The sequence below is a fragment of the Artemia sp. Qi Xiang Cuo genome, chromosome 20, assembly GCF_049724085.1.
Source record: "Artemia sp. Qi Xiang Cuo chromosome 20, ASM4972408v1, whole genome shotgun sequence".
NCBI lineage: Eukaryota > Metazoa > Arthropoda > Branchiopoda > Anostraca > Artemiidae > Artemia > Artemia sp. Qi Xiang Cuo.
The window spans coordinates 29,775,955-29,796,846 of NC_142813.1; the positions used below are offsets into that span (position 1 = coordinate 29,775,955).

The following is a 20,892-nucleotide window of genomic DNA, read 5'->3' on the forward strand; positions in this document are numbered from 1 at the left end:
ATAAAGATTATATGAATAAACCACAGGGTTCAGTTTTTTGGGCTTGAGTTCCTTCTGTACTATATACCAGTTAAAATAAAGAACATAATATGAATGAACCACAGGGTTCAGTTCCCTTGGGCTAGAGGTTGTTCTTTACTATAATGTGTTATACTATCTTATCTAAAGGTAAGTTTGTTGCATCATCCTCTATAAAATGATTCCTTTTGATACTTCAGTTACTATGGGCTATTCGTTCTTTAATGTAACTTACTATACAGTTCGTTACCACGAACTGTTTGAAACTCTTTTTGATATTGTTTCAAAATGTATATTCTTTCATATTATACAGGCACTGGTGGCTCGGTTAGTAGAGCGTAGGGCTTGTGATCCTAAAATCTCGAGTTCGAACCTGACCCAGGCAAGGCCGTACCCAGGATTTTTTTTTTACTAAAAGATTTTTTCTTCGAGGGGGGGGGGGGGTTACACAGAAAAATATCAAAAAATTCATAAGAAATTTGTTTATATCCATTTTTGTTACGTTTTTACGAGTCAAATAAACATTTCGGGAGGGGTTCAAACCCCCCTAACTCCCCCTCTTGGTATGGCCTTGCACCCAGGGGAACTTTTCTGTTAATTATAAATGGATGATGCTGGTTTCTAGGAAAGTAAGGTTTTATTACAAACTTTTAGTCTCTTAGTAATATTCAGTTATTATAGGCTTTACTATTCGTTCATTACTTTAAAAAAAGAAAGAAAATAAGATACCGTATATGAAGTATATTTTCCTTGTTGTTCAAGTCAAGGAACGGTAAGTTTCCTATACAGTGGTTTCGGACAAGGTGGTTCTAATACTGTACTTCTTTTTTTGATCTGATTCTAGTTTTCGGAGTTATGACCTATTTCATTTTTTACTATAGGGCACGATCGTCTCCTATCAGGTTGCTAGCTACCGCTGCATCCTGGATTTCGCTGATTAAATCGAACAAAAAACAAAACAAATTTTAAAATTCTCAGGTATTTTTCTCGTTTGAATTAAAAATTAATATTATTACTCAAGACACCATAAATGTTTTTGAAGTTTGCATAATAACATTACCGATTCTGTACTGATGTAATTATATCTAACATTATAATATCACATTTACTTTTACGACATATATGGTTACAACCTAAGATTATGACGTTATTCATCAATCTTGTATATGATTAATCAGATATTTTAATATATTCTATATGGTCTAGTAGTTAGGATAGATGGCTAGTTGGCCCGAGTTCGATTCCTGGTATGGGAAATTTTTACCTATGATGATTTCTGAAGGAAAATTCGTATTCTATATAATGATTCCTTATAATAATTCAGTTACCATGGACTACAGTTTGTTCTTTAATGTAATACTATAGGTTAGAGTTCTTAAGTAATGTAATGCAATCTGGATTATATTATCATGCAAAATTTAATTGTGTTACATCATCGTGCATATGATTATTTATTATAATATTTTAGTTACAATGGGCTAGAGTTCGTTCCTCATTATACAATAGAAAACCAACATCAGTACTTTCTGGTATTGACAGTGCTTTTTCTGAACTCATGAATGGGACCATTTACATCTTTGTCGCTTTTTATATAGTAATTATAACGTCATGGCATAATGATTTTATTTCATGACGTCATGGCGTAATGATATTATTTTGGCGTATGACGTTATAGCTGTAATAAAACTATGACGACATTCATTATTTATCTAGTAGGGTTTCAGACAAGGTGGTTCTAATGATGTACTTTTGTTTTGATCTGACTCTATTTTAAGGAGTTATGGGTTTTTATATTTCTTAGCATTGGACTGATTGTCTCTTACTAGGTTGCTAGCTACTGCTGCAACCCGGATTCACATATATAGTTATGAGAGGCAGCGTGGCCAAGTGGTTCAAGACGCTGGTGTTAGCCACCAGTCTCTTCGGAGGCGTGGGTTCAAATCTTACCGCTGGTATACGATTATGATTTATGTACAAAAATCAAATATCTTTGAAAAGACTGCAGTATGAAAAGACATCAAAAATGCAGTTTTTAGTTGAAAAATTTATTTTCTCTTAGAAATAACTTATTTTCGTTACAAAAGATTTTTAACCCTATTAATTTCCTTTAAAATGAGCCATTGAACAACTCTCTACGATGTTCCAGTGCCAAGCTATCTGTGGAAAAGAAAACAAGAAAAAATAAAAGACAAAAAACAAAAAAATATGCCGTTTAGGCAGAATGTTGTAGTACCTGCCACTTTTCTTGATTTTCAAGCCAATATATTTCCCTTGCTGTTCAAGCCAAGGGACAGATAATTTCCTATACAGGGGTTTCGGACAAGGCGGTTCTAATGGTGTACTTTTTGTTTTGATCTAACTCCATTTTTAGGAGCTATGGGTTTTTATATTTCTTAACATTGGACGTGATCGTCTCTTACTAAGTTGCTTGCTACCGTGGCAACCCGGATTTACCATATCGTAACAATTTGTTTTATAATAATTATTAATTTTGTTAATTACAAAAGGTTTCTTATATACAGCAGTTTCCTTTAAAATGAGCCATTACACAGCTCTTTATTATGACCACGAACTGTTTGATTAGTATGGGTTACAGTTCGTTCCTTATTGTAAATCTCTGGAAAGAAAAAAAGAAAAAAGAAAAAAATATGCCGTTTAGGCAGAATGTTGTAGTAGCTGCCACTTTTCTTGATTTTCAAGCCAATATATTTCCCTTGCTGTTCAAGCCAAGGGACAGAAAGTTTCCTATACAGGGGTTTCTGACAAGGCGGTTCTAATGGTTTACTTTTTATTTTGACTTGATTCCTTTTTTAGGAGCTATGTGTTTTTATATTTCTTAACATTGGACGTGATCGTTTCTTACTAGGCTGCTAGCTACCGCTGCAACCCAGATATCTTATCTAAAAGTTATACTATCTCTATCTTATGCTATCTAATCTAATATGTGTTACATAATCCTCTATATAATGATTCTTTTTATACTTCAGTTGCTATGATTATGTATAAAATCAAATATCTTTGAAAAGACTGCAGTATGAAAAGACATCAAATGTGCAGTTTTTAGTGGAAAAATTTATTCTCTTTTAGAAATAAATTATTTTAGTTACAAAAGATTTTTAACCCAATTAATTTCCTTTAAAATGAGCCATTGAACAACTCTCTACGATGTTCCAGTGTCAAGCTATCTGTGGAAAAGAAAGAAAAAAATTGCCGTTTAGGCAGAATGTTGTAGTAGCTGCCACTTTTCTTGATTTTCAAGCCAATATATTTCTCTTGCTGTTCAAGCCAAGGGACAGAAAGTTTCCTATACAGGGTCTCGGACAAGGCGGTTATAATGGTGTACTTTTCGTTTTGATCTGACTCTTTTTTTTAGGAGTTATGGGTTTTTATATTTCTTAACATTTGACGTGATCGTCTCTTACTAGGTTGCTAGCTACAGCTGCAACCCGGATTCAAAGAGAATTTTAATCTGTAATTTTGAATACTTTTCGTGATCCTGGTTAAACATACGTAAAATGTTTCTCAATTTACGAAGATCAGCCTGCCTTTCTCCCATCTTCTTGTATTTCTGAATGTAATTTTTCCCTTTGTCCTTATGCGTTCTTCGGTACAACCTCACAGAGAATTTAATTTTTTCATTATAGCTTTTGTCACCCCAGTATCTACCCATTATTCGGTAGCGATTTTTTTCTTATGTTTCTTTCGGTAATCTTAATCATTATCATACCGTTCCTTGCTCTTTTGTTTGGCTGTCTCAATTTTTACTTTTCGATACACCTGGTCGGTTCAATACCTTTGCTTTTCTTTTTTCTTATATTTGATTCGGTAATCTTGATCATTATCATACCGATCCTTGACCTTTTGTTTAGCTCCCTTAATTTTTGCATGTCTATAAACTTCATCATTGTGATAACGCTCCTTGCTGTTTTGTTTGGCTCTCTAAATTTCTACTTCTCGATACGCCTGGTCGGTTGAATACCTTTGCTTTTTTCTTTTCAAGATGCTTTCTATTTTTTTTGTGTAATACTGTTTTTTAACTTGCGTGTAGCTTGCTTCAATTTAACCATTATGTAACCATTAGTTGAATAAGACCATTGTTACTTTGTGGCCTTTAATATAGTAATCATGACGTTTTGGCGTGATGATTTTCTTTCATGACGTCATGGCGTTATGATATTATTTCATGCCGTCTTCAGAAACAACAACATAATGTCGTGTTTTTCTATTCACGTCATAGCTCTAATAAAACTATGACGACATTCATTATTTATCTAGTAGGGTTTCAGACAAGGTGGTTCTAATGATGTACTTTTGTTTTGATCTGACTCAATTTTTTTTATATTTCTTAGCATTGAGCTGATCGTCTCTTACTAGGTTGCTAGCTACTGCTGCAACCCGGATTCACATATATAGTAATGAGAGGCAGCGTGGCCGAGTGGTCCAAGGCGATGGTGTTAGCCACCAGTCTCTTCGGAGGCGTGGGTTCAAATCTTACCGCTGGTATACGATTATGATTTATGTACAAAAATCAAATATCTTTGAAAAGACAGCAGTATGAAATGACATCAAAAATGCGGTTTTTATTGGAAAAATTTATTCTCTTTTAGAAATAATTTATTTTATTTACGAATGATTTCTAACCCAATAAATTTCCTTTAAAATGAGCCATTGAACAACTCGCTACGATGTTTCAGTGGCAAGCTATCTGTGGAAAAGAAAAAAGAAAGAAAAAAAATATGTCGTCTAGGCAGAATGTTGTAGTAGCCGTCACTTTTCTTGATTTTCAAGCCAATATATTTCCCTTGCTGTTAAAGCCAAATGACAGAAAATTTCCTATACTGGGGTTTCGGACAAGGCGGTTCTAATGGTGTACTTTTTGTTTTGATCTGACTTTCTTTTCTAGGAGTTATGGGTTTTTGTATTTCTTAACATTGGACGTGATCGTCTCTTACTAGGTTGCTAGCTACCGCTGCAACCCGGATTGCTAGCTACCGCTGCAACCCGGATGTAAATCGAAATTATAAACAGGAAAAAGCCTACGGCCTTTTCTTAGTTTGAATAGTAAGACAACTTCTCAGAGAATTATGATTAACCATATCGATTCTTTATGTAAGAAAGATACAAACAGGAAAAAGCCTATGTCTTTTTCTTATTTGGAATTGTAAGAGACGAACCTCAAAAAGTCAGGCTGCTAACTTCCATTAAAAAGATAATTTTATTATCTTAACTTTTAATTGATGTGTGCCGTGGTTTGTACGTTTTCAGCTATATCCTATGAAAATAGCATAGGCCACATTTATAATGACCTGTATCGGTCCTTTATGTAACATAATGTTAAAAATAACACTTGCTACTACAGTGTTATAGAAAAAGGCAGGTTTTCGTAAAAAATTGATTCTTGTAATTATGTGTTTCTTATATTATTATTTTGTCGAAAGATAAGTGTGTATAAATATTGCATTAACTCATTACGTCATATATGGTTATTAGTGTGGCGACTGTAGAATTGCCAAGAGTCTCCGATGATAGAATGGTAAGCACAGCTTGTACATGAAAATGCAGTTTTTTTTAAGGTGATACTAGTTGCCCTCCAATTTTTTTGGTCACTTATAAAGGGCACTAGAAATTTTAATTTCCGTTCGAATGAGCCCTCTCATGACATTCAAGGACAACTAGTTTGATATGATCACCCCTGGGGAAAAAAAACACGCATCCATGATCTTTCTTATGGCAAAATATATAAAATTCCACATTTTTGCAGATAGGAGCTTGTAACCTCTACAGTAAGGTTCTCTAATACGCTGAATCTGATGGTTTGATTTTTATTAAGATCTTTTGATTTTTAGGGGGCGTTTCTACATTTTTTCGAAAATCAGGCAAATTCTCTCAGGATCGTAATTTTTGATGGGTAAGACTGAACTTCATGAAACTTTTATATTTAAAACCAGCAAAAAAATTAAATTCTTTTGATTTATCTATTGGTATCAAAATTCCGTTTTTAGAATTTTGGTTACAATTGAGCCGGATCGCCTCTTACTTACAGTTCGTTACCACGAACCGTTTGAAACCTCAAAAAGTTAGGCAGCTAACTTCCATTCAAAAGACGATCTTATTATCTTAACTTTTATTTGCTATGTGCCGTGGTTTGTTCTTTGCTACGTTTTCAGCTATATCCTATCATGACACTACCATAGCCCTCATTTTTAATGAACTATATCGGTCCTTTATGTAACATAATGTTAAAAATAACACTTGCTACTACAGTGTTATAGAAAAAGGCAGGTTTTCGTAAAAAATTGATTCTTGTAATTATGTGTTTCTTATATTATTATCTTGTCGAAAGGTAAGCGTGTATAAATATTGCATTCACTTATTACGTTATATATGGTTATTACTGAGGCTACTATGGAATGGCCAAGAGTCTCCAATGGTAGAATGGTAAGCATAGCTTGTACATGAAAATGCAGCTTTTTTTGTAAAAAGTGATAATGGTTGCGTTCCAATTTTTTGGTCACTTAAAAAGCCACTAGAACTTTTAATTTCCGTTCGAATGAGCCCCATTGCGACATTCTAGGACCACTGGGTCGATAGGATCACCCCTGAAAAAAAAGAACAAAAAAACAAATACACACGCATCCGTAATCTTTCTTCTGGCAAAAAAATATAAAATTCCACATTTGCAGACAGGAGCTTGAAACCTCTACAGTAAGGTTCTCTAATACGCTGAATCTGATGGCGTGATTTTCATTAAGATTCTATGACTTTTAGGGGGTGTTTCCATTTTTTTCGAAAATAAGGCAAATTTTCTCCGGCTCGTAACTTTTGATGGGTAAGACTAAACTTGATGAATCTTATATATTTAAAATCAGCTTAAAAATCAAATTCTTTTGATTTATATATTAGTATCAAAATTCTGTTTTTAGAGTTTCGGTTATTATTGAACCGGGTCATCTCTTGCTTACAGTTCGTTACCACGACCTCTTTGAAACCTCGAAAACTCAGGCAGATAACTTCCATTCAAAAGATGATTTTATTATCTTAACTTTTAGTTACTACGTGCCGTGGTTTGTTCTTTACTAGGTTTTCAGCTATATCCTTTAAAACTAGCATAGGCTCCATTTGTAATGAACTGTATCGGTTCTTTATGTAAGTTAATTATAATCAAATTAAAAATACAAGATGGATCTTTGGGGGCTTCCCCCCAAAGATCGAGCTTCCCCTAGGGGGGCTTCCCCTAGGACATTCCAAAAGCTAAAACACTGAGGAAATCCAGTCTTTGTTTGTTAAACCTACCATAATTAAAACACTATGGGATATAGTTCGTTCCTTAATATATTTGTAAAAAGTATTTCTATTTTTAATTTTGTTTTGTTTCTCATTAAAAAGGGCACTAGAAATTTTAATTTCCGTGTTAGAATCAGCCCTCTCGCAACATTCAAGGACCACTCGGTCGATATGATTACCCCTGGGAAAAAAACAAATAAACACGCATCCGTGATCTTTCTTCTAGCAAAAAATCAAATTCCACATTTTTACAGATAGGAGCTTCGAACCTGTACAGTAGGGCTCTCTGATGAGCTAAATCTGAGTCTGGCATTTCCGCTGGGATCCCATGGATTCTATAGTGTGTTTCTCCTTTTTTTCGAAAATAAGACAAATTTTCTCAGGCTTTTAACTTGAACGGTAAGACTAAACTTAACGAAACTTAAAATTTTAAAATCAGCATACAAATCCAATTCTTTTGATGTGTCTATTGGTATCAAAATTCCGTTTTTAAAGCTTCGGTTACTATTGAGACGAGCAACTCTTACTATACAGTTCGTTACCACAAACTGTTTGAAAAATTAATATTATTGCTTAGACGCCACAAATATTTTTGCAGTTTGCATAATAGCATTAGCGATTCTGTACCGATGTAATTATAGCTAACATTATAATATCGCATTTATTTGTACGCCATATACGGTTACAACCTAAGATTATGACGTGATTCATCAATCTTGTACATGAAAATACAGTTTTTCGTAAAAGATTGATTTTGTTTCCAAAATTTTTTTGTTAGTTATGAAAGGTTTTTAAATACATCAATTCCCTATCAAATCAGCCATTAAACAGCTTTCTATAATTTTCCAGTACCGAGCTGGACGAGGAGAAAAGAAAAAAAAACTGAAAAAAAATATGCCGTCGATGCGGAATATCGCAGTTCAAACCACTTTTCTTGTTTTTCAATACGACATATTTGCTTTGTTGTTCAAGCCGAGCTACTGTAAGTTTCGTATATAAGAGTTTCGGACAAGGTGGCTCTAATAGTGTACTTTGTTTTTTTTTATCTGACTCTATTTTAAGACGTTATGGCTATTGTAGTTTTCACTATTGGGCGTGATCGTCTCTTACTAGACTGCTAACAACCGCTGAAACCCGGATATAATGTTAAAAATAACACTTGATACTACAGTGTTATAGAAAAAGGTAGTTTTTCGTAAAAAATTGATTCTTGTGATTATGTATTTCTTATATAATTATCTTGTAAATAAGATAAGAGTAAATAAAAGATAAGAGTAAATAAATATTGCATTCACTTATTATGTCATATTTGGTTGTTACTGTGGCTACTGTAGAATGGTCAAGAGTCTCCGATGGTAGATTGGTAAGCATAGCTTGTACATGAAAACGTTTTTGTTTTTTGTAAAAAGTGATACTAGTTGCCCTCTAATTTTTTTGGTCACTTAAAAAGGGCATCTAGAACTTTTAATATCCGTTCGAATGAGCCCTCTTGCGACATTCTAGGACCACTGGGTCGATCCGATCACCCTTGGGTAAAAAAGGCAAATAAACACACATCGGTGATCTTGTGGTAAAAAATACAAAATTCCACATTTCTGTAGATAGGAGCTTGAAACCCCTATAGTAAGGCTCTCTGATACGCTGAATCTCATGGTATGATTTTCATTTAGATTCTTGGACTTTTAGGGGGTATTTCCCCCTTTTTTCGAAAGTGAGGCAAATTTTCTCAGGCTCGTAACTTTTGATTGGTAAGACTAAAGTTGATGAAACTTATATATTTACAAGCAGCATACAAATCCGATTCTTTTGATGTATCTATTGGTATCAAAATTCCATTTTTTAGAGTTCCGGTTACTATTGAGCCGGGTCGCCTCTTACCTACAGTTCGTTATCGCGAACTGTTTGATACAGACTTGCTATAAACAAAGTTTTTAATAAACGTTGTCAAATAACAATAGGTAGTAAAAAAAAATACAACGTATAATACGACGTATAATACCACATGGCTCTGCTAATTAGCAGTGAAAGACGCAAATTTCAATGCTAAATCGATGTTTCAGCGTAAGGTAGACTTGTTAATTATCCTACTTCAAAAAAGCAAATAGACTTACGCAGCAGATCCACTTCTAACTCTCTTCCAGGAAACAAAAGGAACGGGATCACCCTCTGCACGGCATTCAAGTCTAACGCGTTGGCCATTGGTTACCCTATATGAGCCAGATGGGGTAATCGTCACAGAAGGTACTTTTTGAATTTCGAGTACGGCCGTGGCAGTAGTAAGGCCAGCGTCATTTTGAGCTGTGCAGATATAAGTGCCAGATTCATCACCGGCTACTCTATTGAATCTAAAATTGAAAGAAAATTGAACAACGGCATTGCCCAACATTAAGGAAATCATTTCAAAGGTTTGGAAGAATGAAATTAAGTTTGTGGGTTGGAGAGGTTAGAAGAAAGGATATGCTATTCAACGGGTTCATGGTTTTAAAGATTTTTGTGGAGGGTTGAACGCCCACCACAAAAACAAATACTGTCAAGAAGTTTATGGCCAAGGAATTTCTTTTATTGCAAATTTTCTAGAGATCCTGAAAAAATAACTGAAAATTATGAATACCTAATATTCGAGATTTCATCAGTAATACAATCACATGTTCTTCATAACCCACGATTTTTACGTGGCAATTTTTCAATTGTAAAAAAACGCATTCACGTGATATATGTTCAAAATGTATATTACATCAAAATTATAAATATATGTGTGAATGTTTGTTTATGCATGTGTATGTGGTTTTAGTAAGTCCCGCGAACGTCTGAAACTTCTAAAATATCCAAAAAAAGTTTCCAAAAATGTCCAAAAAATGCGTCCAAAAATGACCACACAAATGCTGCTAACAATAGAAGATTCATATTACGCTACCAAGCTCAGATTGAAATGTTTTTTAGAATTACATATTTTAGTAGCAAAACTTGGTCTACTAGCATAATGTCTGCTTTACCACGTTCAAAAGAAAAGCTTTCTCCCGCATTACTTTACTAAAGCCGAAGTTAAAAACGGCTTTGAGATCACAAACCTACGAATTTCGTGCAGTCTATGGCAATTTCAATGATCAAAAAATATAAATTTAATAATTACTTTAAAACTAAAATGTAAACTATTAAAAGATAATAATTTAAAAACAATTAATTAAAATTACAAAAAGATAAATAAAAAAAAGGCAGTTCGAAAATGTGACGGCTTGGCTTCCTCATTGAAACTTGAAATACACAAAAAAAAAAAAAAAAAAAAAAAAAAAAACGCTCAAAAAGTGAGCTATCACTGCGTGTTGTACCTCTTAAAAAATAAAACCATTAAAACCCTGAAAGATAATTACAAGAGGACAGAAAAATAGGTAGTGAAGTATAATGTATAGAGATATTTGACAAAAGTCTGCTAGAATGAAGAAAGCTGTAGCCAATTTCAGCGTCACGAAGCATTTCAACCAAGTTCGTTTGAACGATGAACAGTGAGAAAATTGTTCAATTTGGACTATATAAATTTTGTTGGATTGACTTATAAAGTGTATCTGTGGTTACTTAAGTGGAATAGGTTCGATCCACCTTACCAAAGCTCACCCATGTAATTGGCATTAGTTTGGTGGTAACTATTGAAAGAACTAATTCATTTTTCTAGCGTTGATATTATTAGACTGTTACTAAATTCTGTTGCCATAGGTGACGTTGGCATAGTTGTATAGGTGGTGCTGTTCTTTTATTTACAAACAAATTGTTGACAGTTTTTTAGCAGGTATTGGGCGTAGCTCCCACTTGACCAGCTCACAGTATGGAGGTATGGCAGAGTGATTTTGAACCCAGTGTTAAATTTGATATAACGGTCGATGTTTGATGGATTAACAGCTGAGACGATTGATGGAAATGCGATGAATTTTTTCACCCACGACACTCTTTTAATAGTAAAAGAGGAATTACAAGGCGATCTTGCCATCGGTTCTAGACGAATAAAATTTTAAATGGATGATGATAAATTTTTTGCATTTTTGTAAGTGATTCCTGCAGCGGCTTAAGAAAGTCCCAAAAATTGTGATTTAATCACCGAGTGACAGACCTATTATTGGTGATACGGTTGCTGCTTCTATGGTCTCGCAAGTGAACGAACTGGATCAAAAAATTGATGGGTTTATCCAGGTGAAGGCAAATAGACAGAAAGTATCTGGATTTATTAGCCCCACTCACCTCCTGATCAATTCCAGCATAACTCGAAACCACTCACTTATGCTGTAATTTTGACGAACTTTCCCAACCTGTCTTCGCTGGACCAGAGGAAGCAGTTTTTAGACTCTGTATATCTGGTCGCTTCAAAAGATATTGAACAGCTAAAACGTTTTTCTACCGAATGGAAAGCTGTAGTATAAAGCAACCATACTACCAATTATATCTCCAAAGGTGTGAAACAGTCCCAAGAAAATATAACTGCGTCAGTTTAGTCTCCATTTTTCGTTGCAATTGTTAAAAGTGTACAATCAGAAATAGATGAGTTTGAGCTCATGGCACGTACTCTCAACTGCTTTAGAGTAGTCCAATGTGACAGATCTAGAGCGTATAACGTTTATTTTGAGCAGCGACTCCATTTAGAAATTCCTGAATCAATCTGTCAAAATAGGTTACGAAAGACTGCCAGCTCAAAAGTTCATTTTTATGCCTAAATTTTTTTTAATTGTCACCAGGTCGGTCTCAAAGAAGAGAAGTGCAATATGCGAGCTTGTGTGCAAAATGCGGTTTTGCCGAGCATATCTCATCCCGTGATAACTCGTGCTCTCTGCTTATGTTCTGTTTTACTTGTAAGGCTATTGGTCACACTTGTTACAGCGTTAGAAGTGAAAAGAAGAATCTGTATTGAACCCACCAGGCATCTCGACTAGAGTACTGAGATGTGAAATTCGCTCCATGGAATATAAACAGTAATTTGTAAAAAAAAAAAAAAAAAAAAAAAGTTTATTAGTTTATTAGATATGAGTCTTATTAGATATAAGTCTTAGTTTATTAGATATGAGTAGAGACTTTCGTACTTTTTCCGTTTCCACAAAGTGTTTTCATCCTCGATGTCATCCGTCTGGATGCCTAGCAATTTGTAGTTTCATGAGTAATTAGTCAAGTTTTTTTTTTAGTTCTAGTACTTTTCTATCATTGAGGATAGTGACTTGCGTAGTCATAAACGTGTATTTGCCCACTGATTATAATAATGATGAATCGGAATGATTATTTGCACAACCTTGTGATAAGTTGCATAGGTATATTAGACAGGCTCAAAACCTTAATATTCCTGGTGTTGTTGCCGGGGACTTTAATTGCGATATTAATTTTTCTAAATCACCAGTAAGCTATCACTTCGTGCTTCTATTCTCCGTGGTATTTTTTTTCTGATGAGCTGGTTGTGCACCCAAATACTAAAAATGTCACATATGTTCACACTTCATCTTATACATCAAATCTAGACCATGTGGTTACTTCGACTGATTTCAAAGTCTCTCTGGTTTCTTTAATATCTAATTACAAATTATGGGACCACCTTCCCCTATCAGCTTCTTTTAAACTAGATTTAACACGTTCACCAATGAATCAAGAAAGCCCAAGCTTAAATGATTTTCAAAGCTTAACAGGGATAAAATTAATCTGCTCCTATATCAAGAAGATCTTAATTCTATCTTGCAAAAAATTCACATCCTCTTCCAGCTTCTTCAGAGATCTTTCCTATTAATAAACCTGAGATGCAGATTGCTCTGGATTTTTAGTGACCTGATAATTGCCACTCTCGAAGATGTGCAGAAAAGGTAGCTGTCCCAGTTCAAAAAATCTGCATTGACACTCAAGTCTCCGATTGGTAAAAAAAAATACAAAACCCTCCTAAGTGTGCTCCCGTTTGAAACTTTGATTTTCTATTTGGAAAGTTAATGGTCATCCCATTTCGGTGTTTTGAATAATATTCAGCCTTATACAAAAAAGAATTTTGCAAGTGAGCCAGCTCATCAACATGCAGGCATCGTTCATTCATGCTTGTTTAAAGTTCCTGCTTCACCCAATTCTCTTTGGAAATCCCTTGCTTCCTTAAACACCACATCTTCAAATACTCCCAAGGCTTTTTGTATACCCCGTATTTGAGTTGAAAACACATTTTTTGAATCGCTGCACCAGACCCAGTTTTAGAGTCTAAATTTGAATCCGACCTTGATGAATTTCTATCTGTTTACCAGAGCCTCACTACGTTGTTACAAGGAAGGCCATACTAACGGCAGTCTCCTAGCTGAAACGGAAAGCTTTGTTTGACATAGATAATATTAGCGCACTATAGTTTATCCATAGAACAGCTTTTCTCATGTCAAACCTTGAGCTGCTTTTTGTTGATGAGTTAAAGGAAAAATGTAGCGTACCGCCATACTAGTTTGGTTTTCAGAATAAAATATGGTGTGCTGATGCACTTGTTGCTTTAATTCATGTCTTAATGGAAAATGAACTCGCCGGAGAAAGACTCTTTCTAGCAGCACACGATGTTAGGAGTACATTCGAATCATTGGTACACGGAGCCATGCTCTTTCACATGGCAAAAGGAGGTCTTCATCTCTATGTTATTCGCACTTGAGAAACTTATATTTGTGGCTTAAAGTACGCATTAAAATTATAAATTCACTTTGGATACCGTTTTCCAATTCATCTAATATAACACATGCTCCACCAAAAAACTTACTTGTCCCAGTATCTCACCGAATCATCTGGATAGTTGTTTCTGTTATCAAGGTGCTATCACTTCGCCTATTCTTTTAACAACGGCGTCTTGGACACTCAGTAAAAATGCGTGTCCTCATGAATTGAGGCAGCAATAAACGTGTCACTTGTCTGATATGTGGATTATGTCCTTCATCTTAACACGACGATACAGTGTATCGAGGATAACTTCAGCATACTTGAGAATGAATATTCTTAACTGGGTTTTGAAAATAATTATGAATAATCTGAGTTTCTTCTATTTAATTAGAATAACTCAGGTTCCATTCCATCAGTCCATTTAGGACGTTCTTAAGAAAAACCAGTTGAACAACTTATTTACCTTGGTCTTCCAATTGGTCCTCCAAAACGAACCCCTTTGCTTCTCATTTCCCATCTTGAAAAAAGTGTGGTGCGTTGTATGTGTTAGATGTTACTTTGCACAGTTATATAAGTATCGTGCGCTAACCAATTGCCCTACTGGAGATTGTGCGTTAGGTGTCTGAAATAAAAAGAAACAAAAGCGTCTCAACCGAATTATCCTCGTTAAACTGTATAATTCAACAGCGCCACCACGTTCACTATGTAAAGCACCATTTTGGAAGATTTTAACACAAGCAGATAAACGTAAACTCCGTTCAATATATTCCAAATTTGCAAATATTTACTTCGTTTACCCCCTTGGCCCCAAAACTCCGCATTAATCCGCAAATATAAAATAACAAACTCTGGAATAGCTCTGTTAAACCGTATTTTGAATCATAACCGAAAAGTCAGTTTTCATGAATGGCATCCTCTTGTACAGTAATCTTTAAGGTTGTATGTATGTAACAGTTGTTCAGTGTTTAATAGATGATCTTCATTAATTGTTTTGATAAATGTTTTGGTGTCTTTTTTTATTCCTGTTTTTTTTTTCTCTATTTTGCATTCTGTCTCTATGTCCTTTTTTTATTGTTTGACAGGTTAGAAATATTTAAATAAATAAATTACATAAATTATCGCCTTATACGCAAGCTAATGGTAGTATTATAGGTAAATTTTACCAATCTCATGGCGTAGCGTGTTCTTACCTGATAACCCCACCTGGCAGTTCTTCGACTGCCACCGAGAGAGGGCGGCCATCTTGTCGTGACCATTTTACCACGGGTGTTGGTATACCTTGAGTTACTCGACACTGGAATATTGCACTGGCACCATTGGTAATTGTCTGCCGGCCTTAAATAATAGTAAAACAAATAGAATGTAACATTTTGATAAATAAAAAAAAGAGAAATAACCAATTCAAAAAATCATAAAAGCAAAGTTGTGATTATTTCACATCTTAAATAGTTAAGCCCAAAACGAACAGTTTCATAATTTTACAGGATAAATTTTTACCGTTAAGATTAACGGAAATGACAGCTGCTATTCGTGAATCAGCTTCAAATTGCAATTCTTCCTTACTTGATTGTTTCTTTTCAGAATACGTTTTCAAGTTTTCGGTTACTATGGGCTAGAGTTTGTTCTTTACTAGTTCGCGTCTGACGCTGCAATCATGATAACCAAAATTAAACAATTCAGTGTTAATCCCTCGTCTTTAGGAACAAATGTCTCGCAGCTTATTTTTCTAAATTCCGTTCAGTTTAAAACCAAACTCTTGTAGGTTCACCTTAGTTAAGATTTTAGTGTCCATGGAAAAGCTTTACTACTACTAGCAGCTCACTATAGCACCAAGCCACCTAAGGTCGACACAGCTACGCATGATTCTCTTCCATCCCAATGTATTCAAAGCCTACCTGTTTATACACTCGCAAGAAGTCCGATTTCCCGCAAATCCTTCCTTACGACCTCCTCCCACCCCGTTAGGGGACGACCTACTTCTCATTTGGCCCTTGATGGTTGGCCAAAAAGGGCGATGTTTAGCAATCTGTCATCCTTCGTCCGTCGAAATTGGGCTGAAGCAGAAAGGTTTTAGGGGACAGTTTTGTTTTCCTTGAAAATTTTCAAACGATTTATTTGAAAGATGCGTCAAAAAGAAAAGAGGAAAATTCCAGTTCTGTTAATTTGTCGTGATTCGGCTGAAAATTGTCAAATGTCCTCCCTACTTGCAATAGACAGCGAGTAGTTGAATCGCAAAAAAATAGATACAATTTCAACTACGTACCATCAATAATATTCACTTACAAGGATTTTTAATAATTATTCATGAGTAATCAAGCTAGAATAATATCATCCAACGATTCTAATGCCATAGGGGAAAGTATTGTATGAGTCTACTGAAACGTCATTTTTAAAACAATTTTTTTTATTAATTACAACAATCAAGACAAAAAAAAACATATATATTTTCTATTTATTTAAGCAGTAAGGATCAACATACCTGATGGATACATTTCGACCGAGGGTGGTTCTCTTCTATCAACCTCAACAATTGCGGCAGCCTGTGTAACCCCTCCATCATTTTCAGCCATACATACATACACACCTCTATCATCTATCCTGGCATTCGGTATTCTCAAAAGGGGTCCATTAATCTAAAAATTTAAAACATTTAATGGTTACATTTGCAAATTTTTTAGTGTCTGTCTCACAGCCCAAAATAATAACTTGTTTATTTTATAATAGCCTATTTTAAGGTTAATCAATTTGTGAAAGTTAAACCCAAGTATAAAGTAATTAACCTGTCAATATATTTATTTTTATTTACAATACTAACTAGACCTTCCACCATAAGTTACTAAATGGAAAATCAGTAGTCTAAAGGAGGACGGTTGCTAAATACTATCAGCTTTGTTGTTATTGCTAGAAACTTCTAATAAGAAACTACAAAACTGTGAACAATGCTCTGTTTGCTTGAATGAATGAATAAATGATTTTATTCAGTGACTAAACCAGTACAGAGCTATTTAATATCTAATCTATGAAATAGAGCAAAAAAATATCAAGAATACAAAAAGAAATGAATGGCAAAAAGGAATAGAAAAAACAAGAAACAGGCAAAATCGACTAAAAGGAGGTACATATGAAAATCAAAACGCAACAAAACTTGAAAGAGAAGAAGAAGAGAAACTTAGTCATTAAATGACTCATCATTTTCATTTACTAGTGCTTATCACTTTTTCATTTTGTTGTCACTGTTTCGTAACACGCCTTGGTGTGGTACAACTGATTTTTTTTGTATTTTGATTATAACTAACTACTGTGCTACTGATGCCACTACTAATCAGGAATAAAGAAAGCCAACTTAGTAGCATTTTATCTCTTTCGCTTGTTTTATTTGAAAGTAACAAGTACAAGCTTGACCCTTTTTTTATTTTGACGCGAGTTACTGAGAAGCAAACACCCTAAGATCGAATATTCTTCCAATTCCCAGTCTCAAAAGGTCTTCAATTTATGGCCTAATCCCCAGCTATAGGGCTTTTCAGGAACTATATGATGACGTATATGCGTTTATTGCTTATAATAGTTAGTTTACCATATCTGAATAAATATCTATCTGTCTAGCAAATACTCTTTAAGAACTAATCATTTCTGAAATTCTACACTCTCTACTTCTTCGTTTTACTCTTCCCTATTTATTTCTCTTCTCTCTACATTTGTCCAATACCTTTCTCTTCTAGATTTGTTTTTAATTGCTTGTTTATTTCACCGCACAGAAGCTTGCTTTATCATTCAACATATTTTTGTGTTACAATTACGTATTTCTGTATGTTTAGTGTATATACAAATCATAGAAAAGATCAAGGAAATCAAAGCTAAACAAAAATGATAATCTAAAGAAATGATTATCATAGCTTAGTCAAGAGCAGGAGAAAAGCAAGCGTGCCAATGGGATACAAAATCGTATATTACTATTGCATTATTTTGATTTTGATAGAAAATACGAATTAATTGAAATAGGATGCATCCTATTTGAAATAAGATGCATGTATTCATGGAAGCATAGTAAATAGCGAATATTTGAGGGAAAAAATCAACACTGAATAAGGAAGGTTCAAATATATAATAACCTAATAATATTTCTGAAGATGCTCTAAAATAGATGAATAAGCTCAAATGCTGCACCTAAATGTACAATTTGTCTGAGCCCCACAAACTAACCCTTTCAAGCAAAAGCTTATTGGAGTGAAGCTTATTCAAAAGGGAAGAAATCAAAATATTATGTCGTATGTTCCAGTGCTTCAAGATAAAGGGTAGCAAATAATGACGAAGACCACACTGCCTCTCCATCTCAAACATCAAAAAGAAGAAGAATAATAGGGAATTATTTTTATAAGACAGTGAAGATAATTTGAATGAATATTTCGGCCCTATGTCCAAGGGTCGTCCTCAGCAAAACAAAAATATATAAAAGAAAGAAAACTCACATCAACATGCGACAGGTAAAACTATAATGTATTTTTTTTTTTTTCAAAACAGTCCTGGCATCCTTACTCCAGCGAAGTTCAACCAGGACTGATAAGTAAAATGAGGTAAAACAAGGCGATTCATTGAAATGAAAGAAAAATAATAAAAAACACATTCTTATTGATAAACCTGCCTTTTTGGTAGCTAACCTCAAAGGTCTTTTTGTGACCGGTTATGTTTTAATGTCTACTTGTTTTTTAAAATATTTTCCAATGTCATTTTTAATTAAATTTGTGTATAGAGCGTTTAGTGAATGTTCTCCCAAGTCCCTATTTAAGGAAATATTATTATTAATTTTAAGTCTGATTTCAATTACTTCTTGAACTATCTGTTTTATGCCTAGGTCATTGCTAATAAGGACAAATTCTTTAATAAGTATTTTGTGGCTAGGATTTTTAAAAACGTGGCTGCCTAAGGTAGAATCAAAAGAAACAGTAGCAATATTGTAACATAGTGCTTAAGTAATATCATCTTTATGCTTTTTTAGGCATTCCTCTAATCTGGTGAGTCCTACTTTCATAGTATTTGCCAAAATTGCACGGTATTTGATAGACCCCTCTTTGCCGATTAACTTGGGCTTTATCTTTACCAGAATTTAGGAAATTTATTATTTTGAAATTATTGGTAAATACTGCATACAGATTATTTTGTGTGCAAACTTTTTTAAGATTCGCAGTGATTTTGGGGAGGTAAGGGAGGTAAACTATGTTTCAGGGCTTATCGGGATTCTCACATGGTAAACTACCATTGATTTTAGGGGAGTCTCTTTTCAGTCTATGTTTAATTATATTATTGTAAATGAAATAGGATGCAACTATTGGTACTAGTGGGTTCATCAGTTGTCCCAATTACAACTGACAAGTATATCTAACGATACCCCTACGGTAAAGAGGGAACTTTAAGGTTAAGATTCTTTCTAATTTCTACTAATTTCTAACAATCCTGCTCCTACTCAGCATCTGCTTGCTTCCTACATTATGCTTGGTTTCTGTATTCTGCTGTGCTTTGCTTATATTGCTTCTTTGGAATGTCTACCAGGAGCCAAGCTGCTGCTGCTAATTCTAGGCCTGATAACCCAAGTAATCCTGCCATTTCTACGCCTGAGATTCAGACAGATATTACCAATTTGAAGAAGATAGCGAACTCCATTGAAGAAAATTTCTTTAAATCCCTGCTTACTACTGTCACAAAGAGTATTCAGTCACAAATTCAATATCTTGGCCTGCCTATGAAAGGTAACAAAGTTGACTTTAATTTGACAGTAAACGACCTGATGTCAGGCTCGATCCAGGAAGACATGAAACAGATGGTCAGTACACAGCTTCAAGCAATGGATTTTTCTGGTAAAATTGCAGACATTGAAAAAAAGCTTGCTGATCATGTTGCTGCTCAAACTGATCAACTCAAGCAGCAAGAATTAAAAAATCAACTCATTGTATTTGAATTACCTGAGGATACTACATTTGACAACCTTGAACCTAAGTTTTTGTCACTTTGGCAAGATAAGTTTCCTGGCATTAGTCTTTTGAACAGTGACATTGTGTTTTTTTGAAACGTATTAGAAAACGAGTTGGTAATAAAAATCGACCAGTTATTATTGAGTTCTGCAACCTGAGAGCACGTTTCTTGCTTCTCAAAAATAAAAAGGGCCTGAAAGGATCTGGTGTGGTTATTAATGAGCCTTTGACTAAACCTAGACGTACCTTACTTTCACAAGCTAAAGCTCATTGTGGCAGGAATAATGCATGGGCTGTGAACGGTGATATTTTTGTTAAAAGTGGAAGTAGGGTACTCAAAATATCATCCATTGGTGACATTAATGCCCTTCCTGTTTTTCAAGAATCTTTTGCCAGTATTGTTTCAGAATGACTAGTGCCGCTTAACATAACTCTTCTCTTTACAACAAAATTTCATCTGCTTTGTTATTTTTTTGCAAATTTTTCTTTTTTTCTCCTTGACTTGTTTTTTTTCCCTTGTTATAACAATTATTACATGCAGTTTGTTTTTTTAAAGTATTCTCCATGCTGTATTCTTCCTGTCCATGCTAATTTAGCTTTATCTATTTCACCACTTTTCCTAATATTTGATAAATACAATGGATGATACCCCATATTCTTTATGTTTCCTGACTAAACTTTCTCTTCTTGATTCAGTGTGTTTTGATTCACCTTTTGTTTCTAGTGATGATAGTGAAAATGATCCTCTGTTAAAATCTCTTCATCAGTCTGATTGTTGTTACCATTCTTATCAACATTATTTTGAAAAAAGTGCTGCCCTCAATGTCTTCTGTTAAAAACTTTAATGTGTTTACTTTGAATGTGCAAGGTTTAAGGTACAAATGGGATAATGTTCTGCAATATATTGGTGGTGTTAATTACCCTTATGATGTAGTAGGTCTCACAGAGACCTGGCTGTCTTCAAGTGATGATATGTCTGTGTATGACATACCAGGTT

The 20,892-nt window shown here is 34.4% G+C and overlaps 1 protein-coding gene across 1 annotated transcript in view; it reads right to left on the minus strand.

Moving 5' to 3' along the window:
* The window catches only part of trol (terribly reduced optic lobes), a 369,703-nt gene that overhangs the window by 82,749 nt on the left and 266,062 nt on the right, over positions 1 to 20,892 (minus strand). The window contains exons 51-53 of the mRNA XM_089106068.1: positions 16,412 to 16,565; positions 15,123 to 15,267; positions 9,414 to 9,647 (exon numbers count right to left, since the gene is read on the minus strand). Of these exons, the coding sequence (XP_088962194.1) occupies positions 9,414 to 9,647; positions 15,123 to 15,267; positions 16,412 to 16,565 (533 nt within the window). The remainder of the gene's footprint in view (positions 1 to 9,413; positions 9,648 to 15,122; positions 15,268 to 16,411; positions 16,566 to 20,892) is intronic.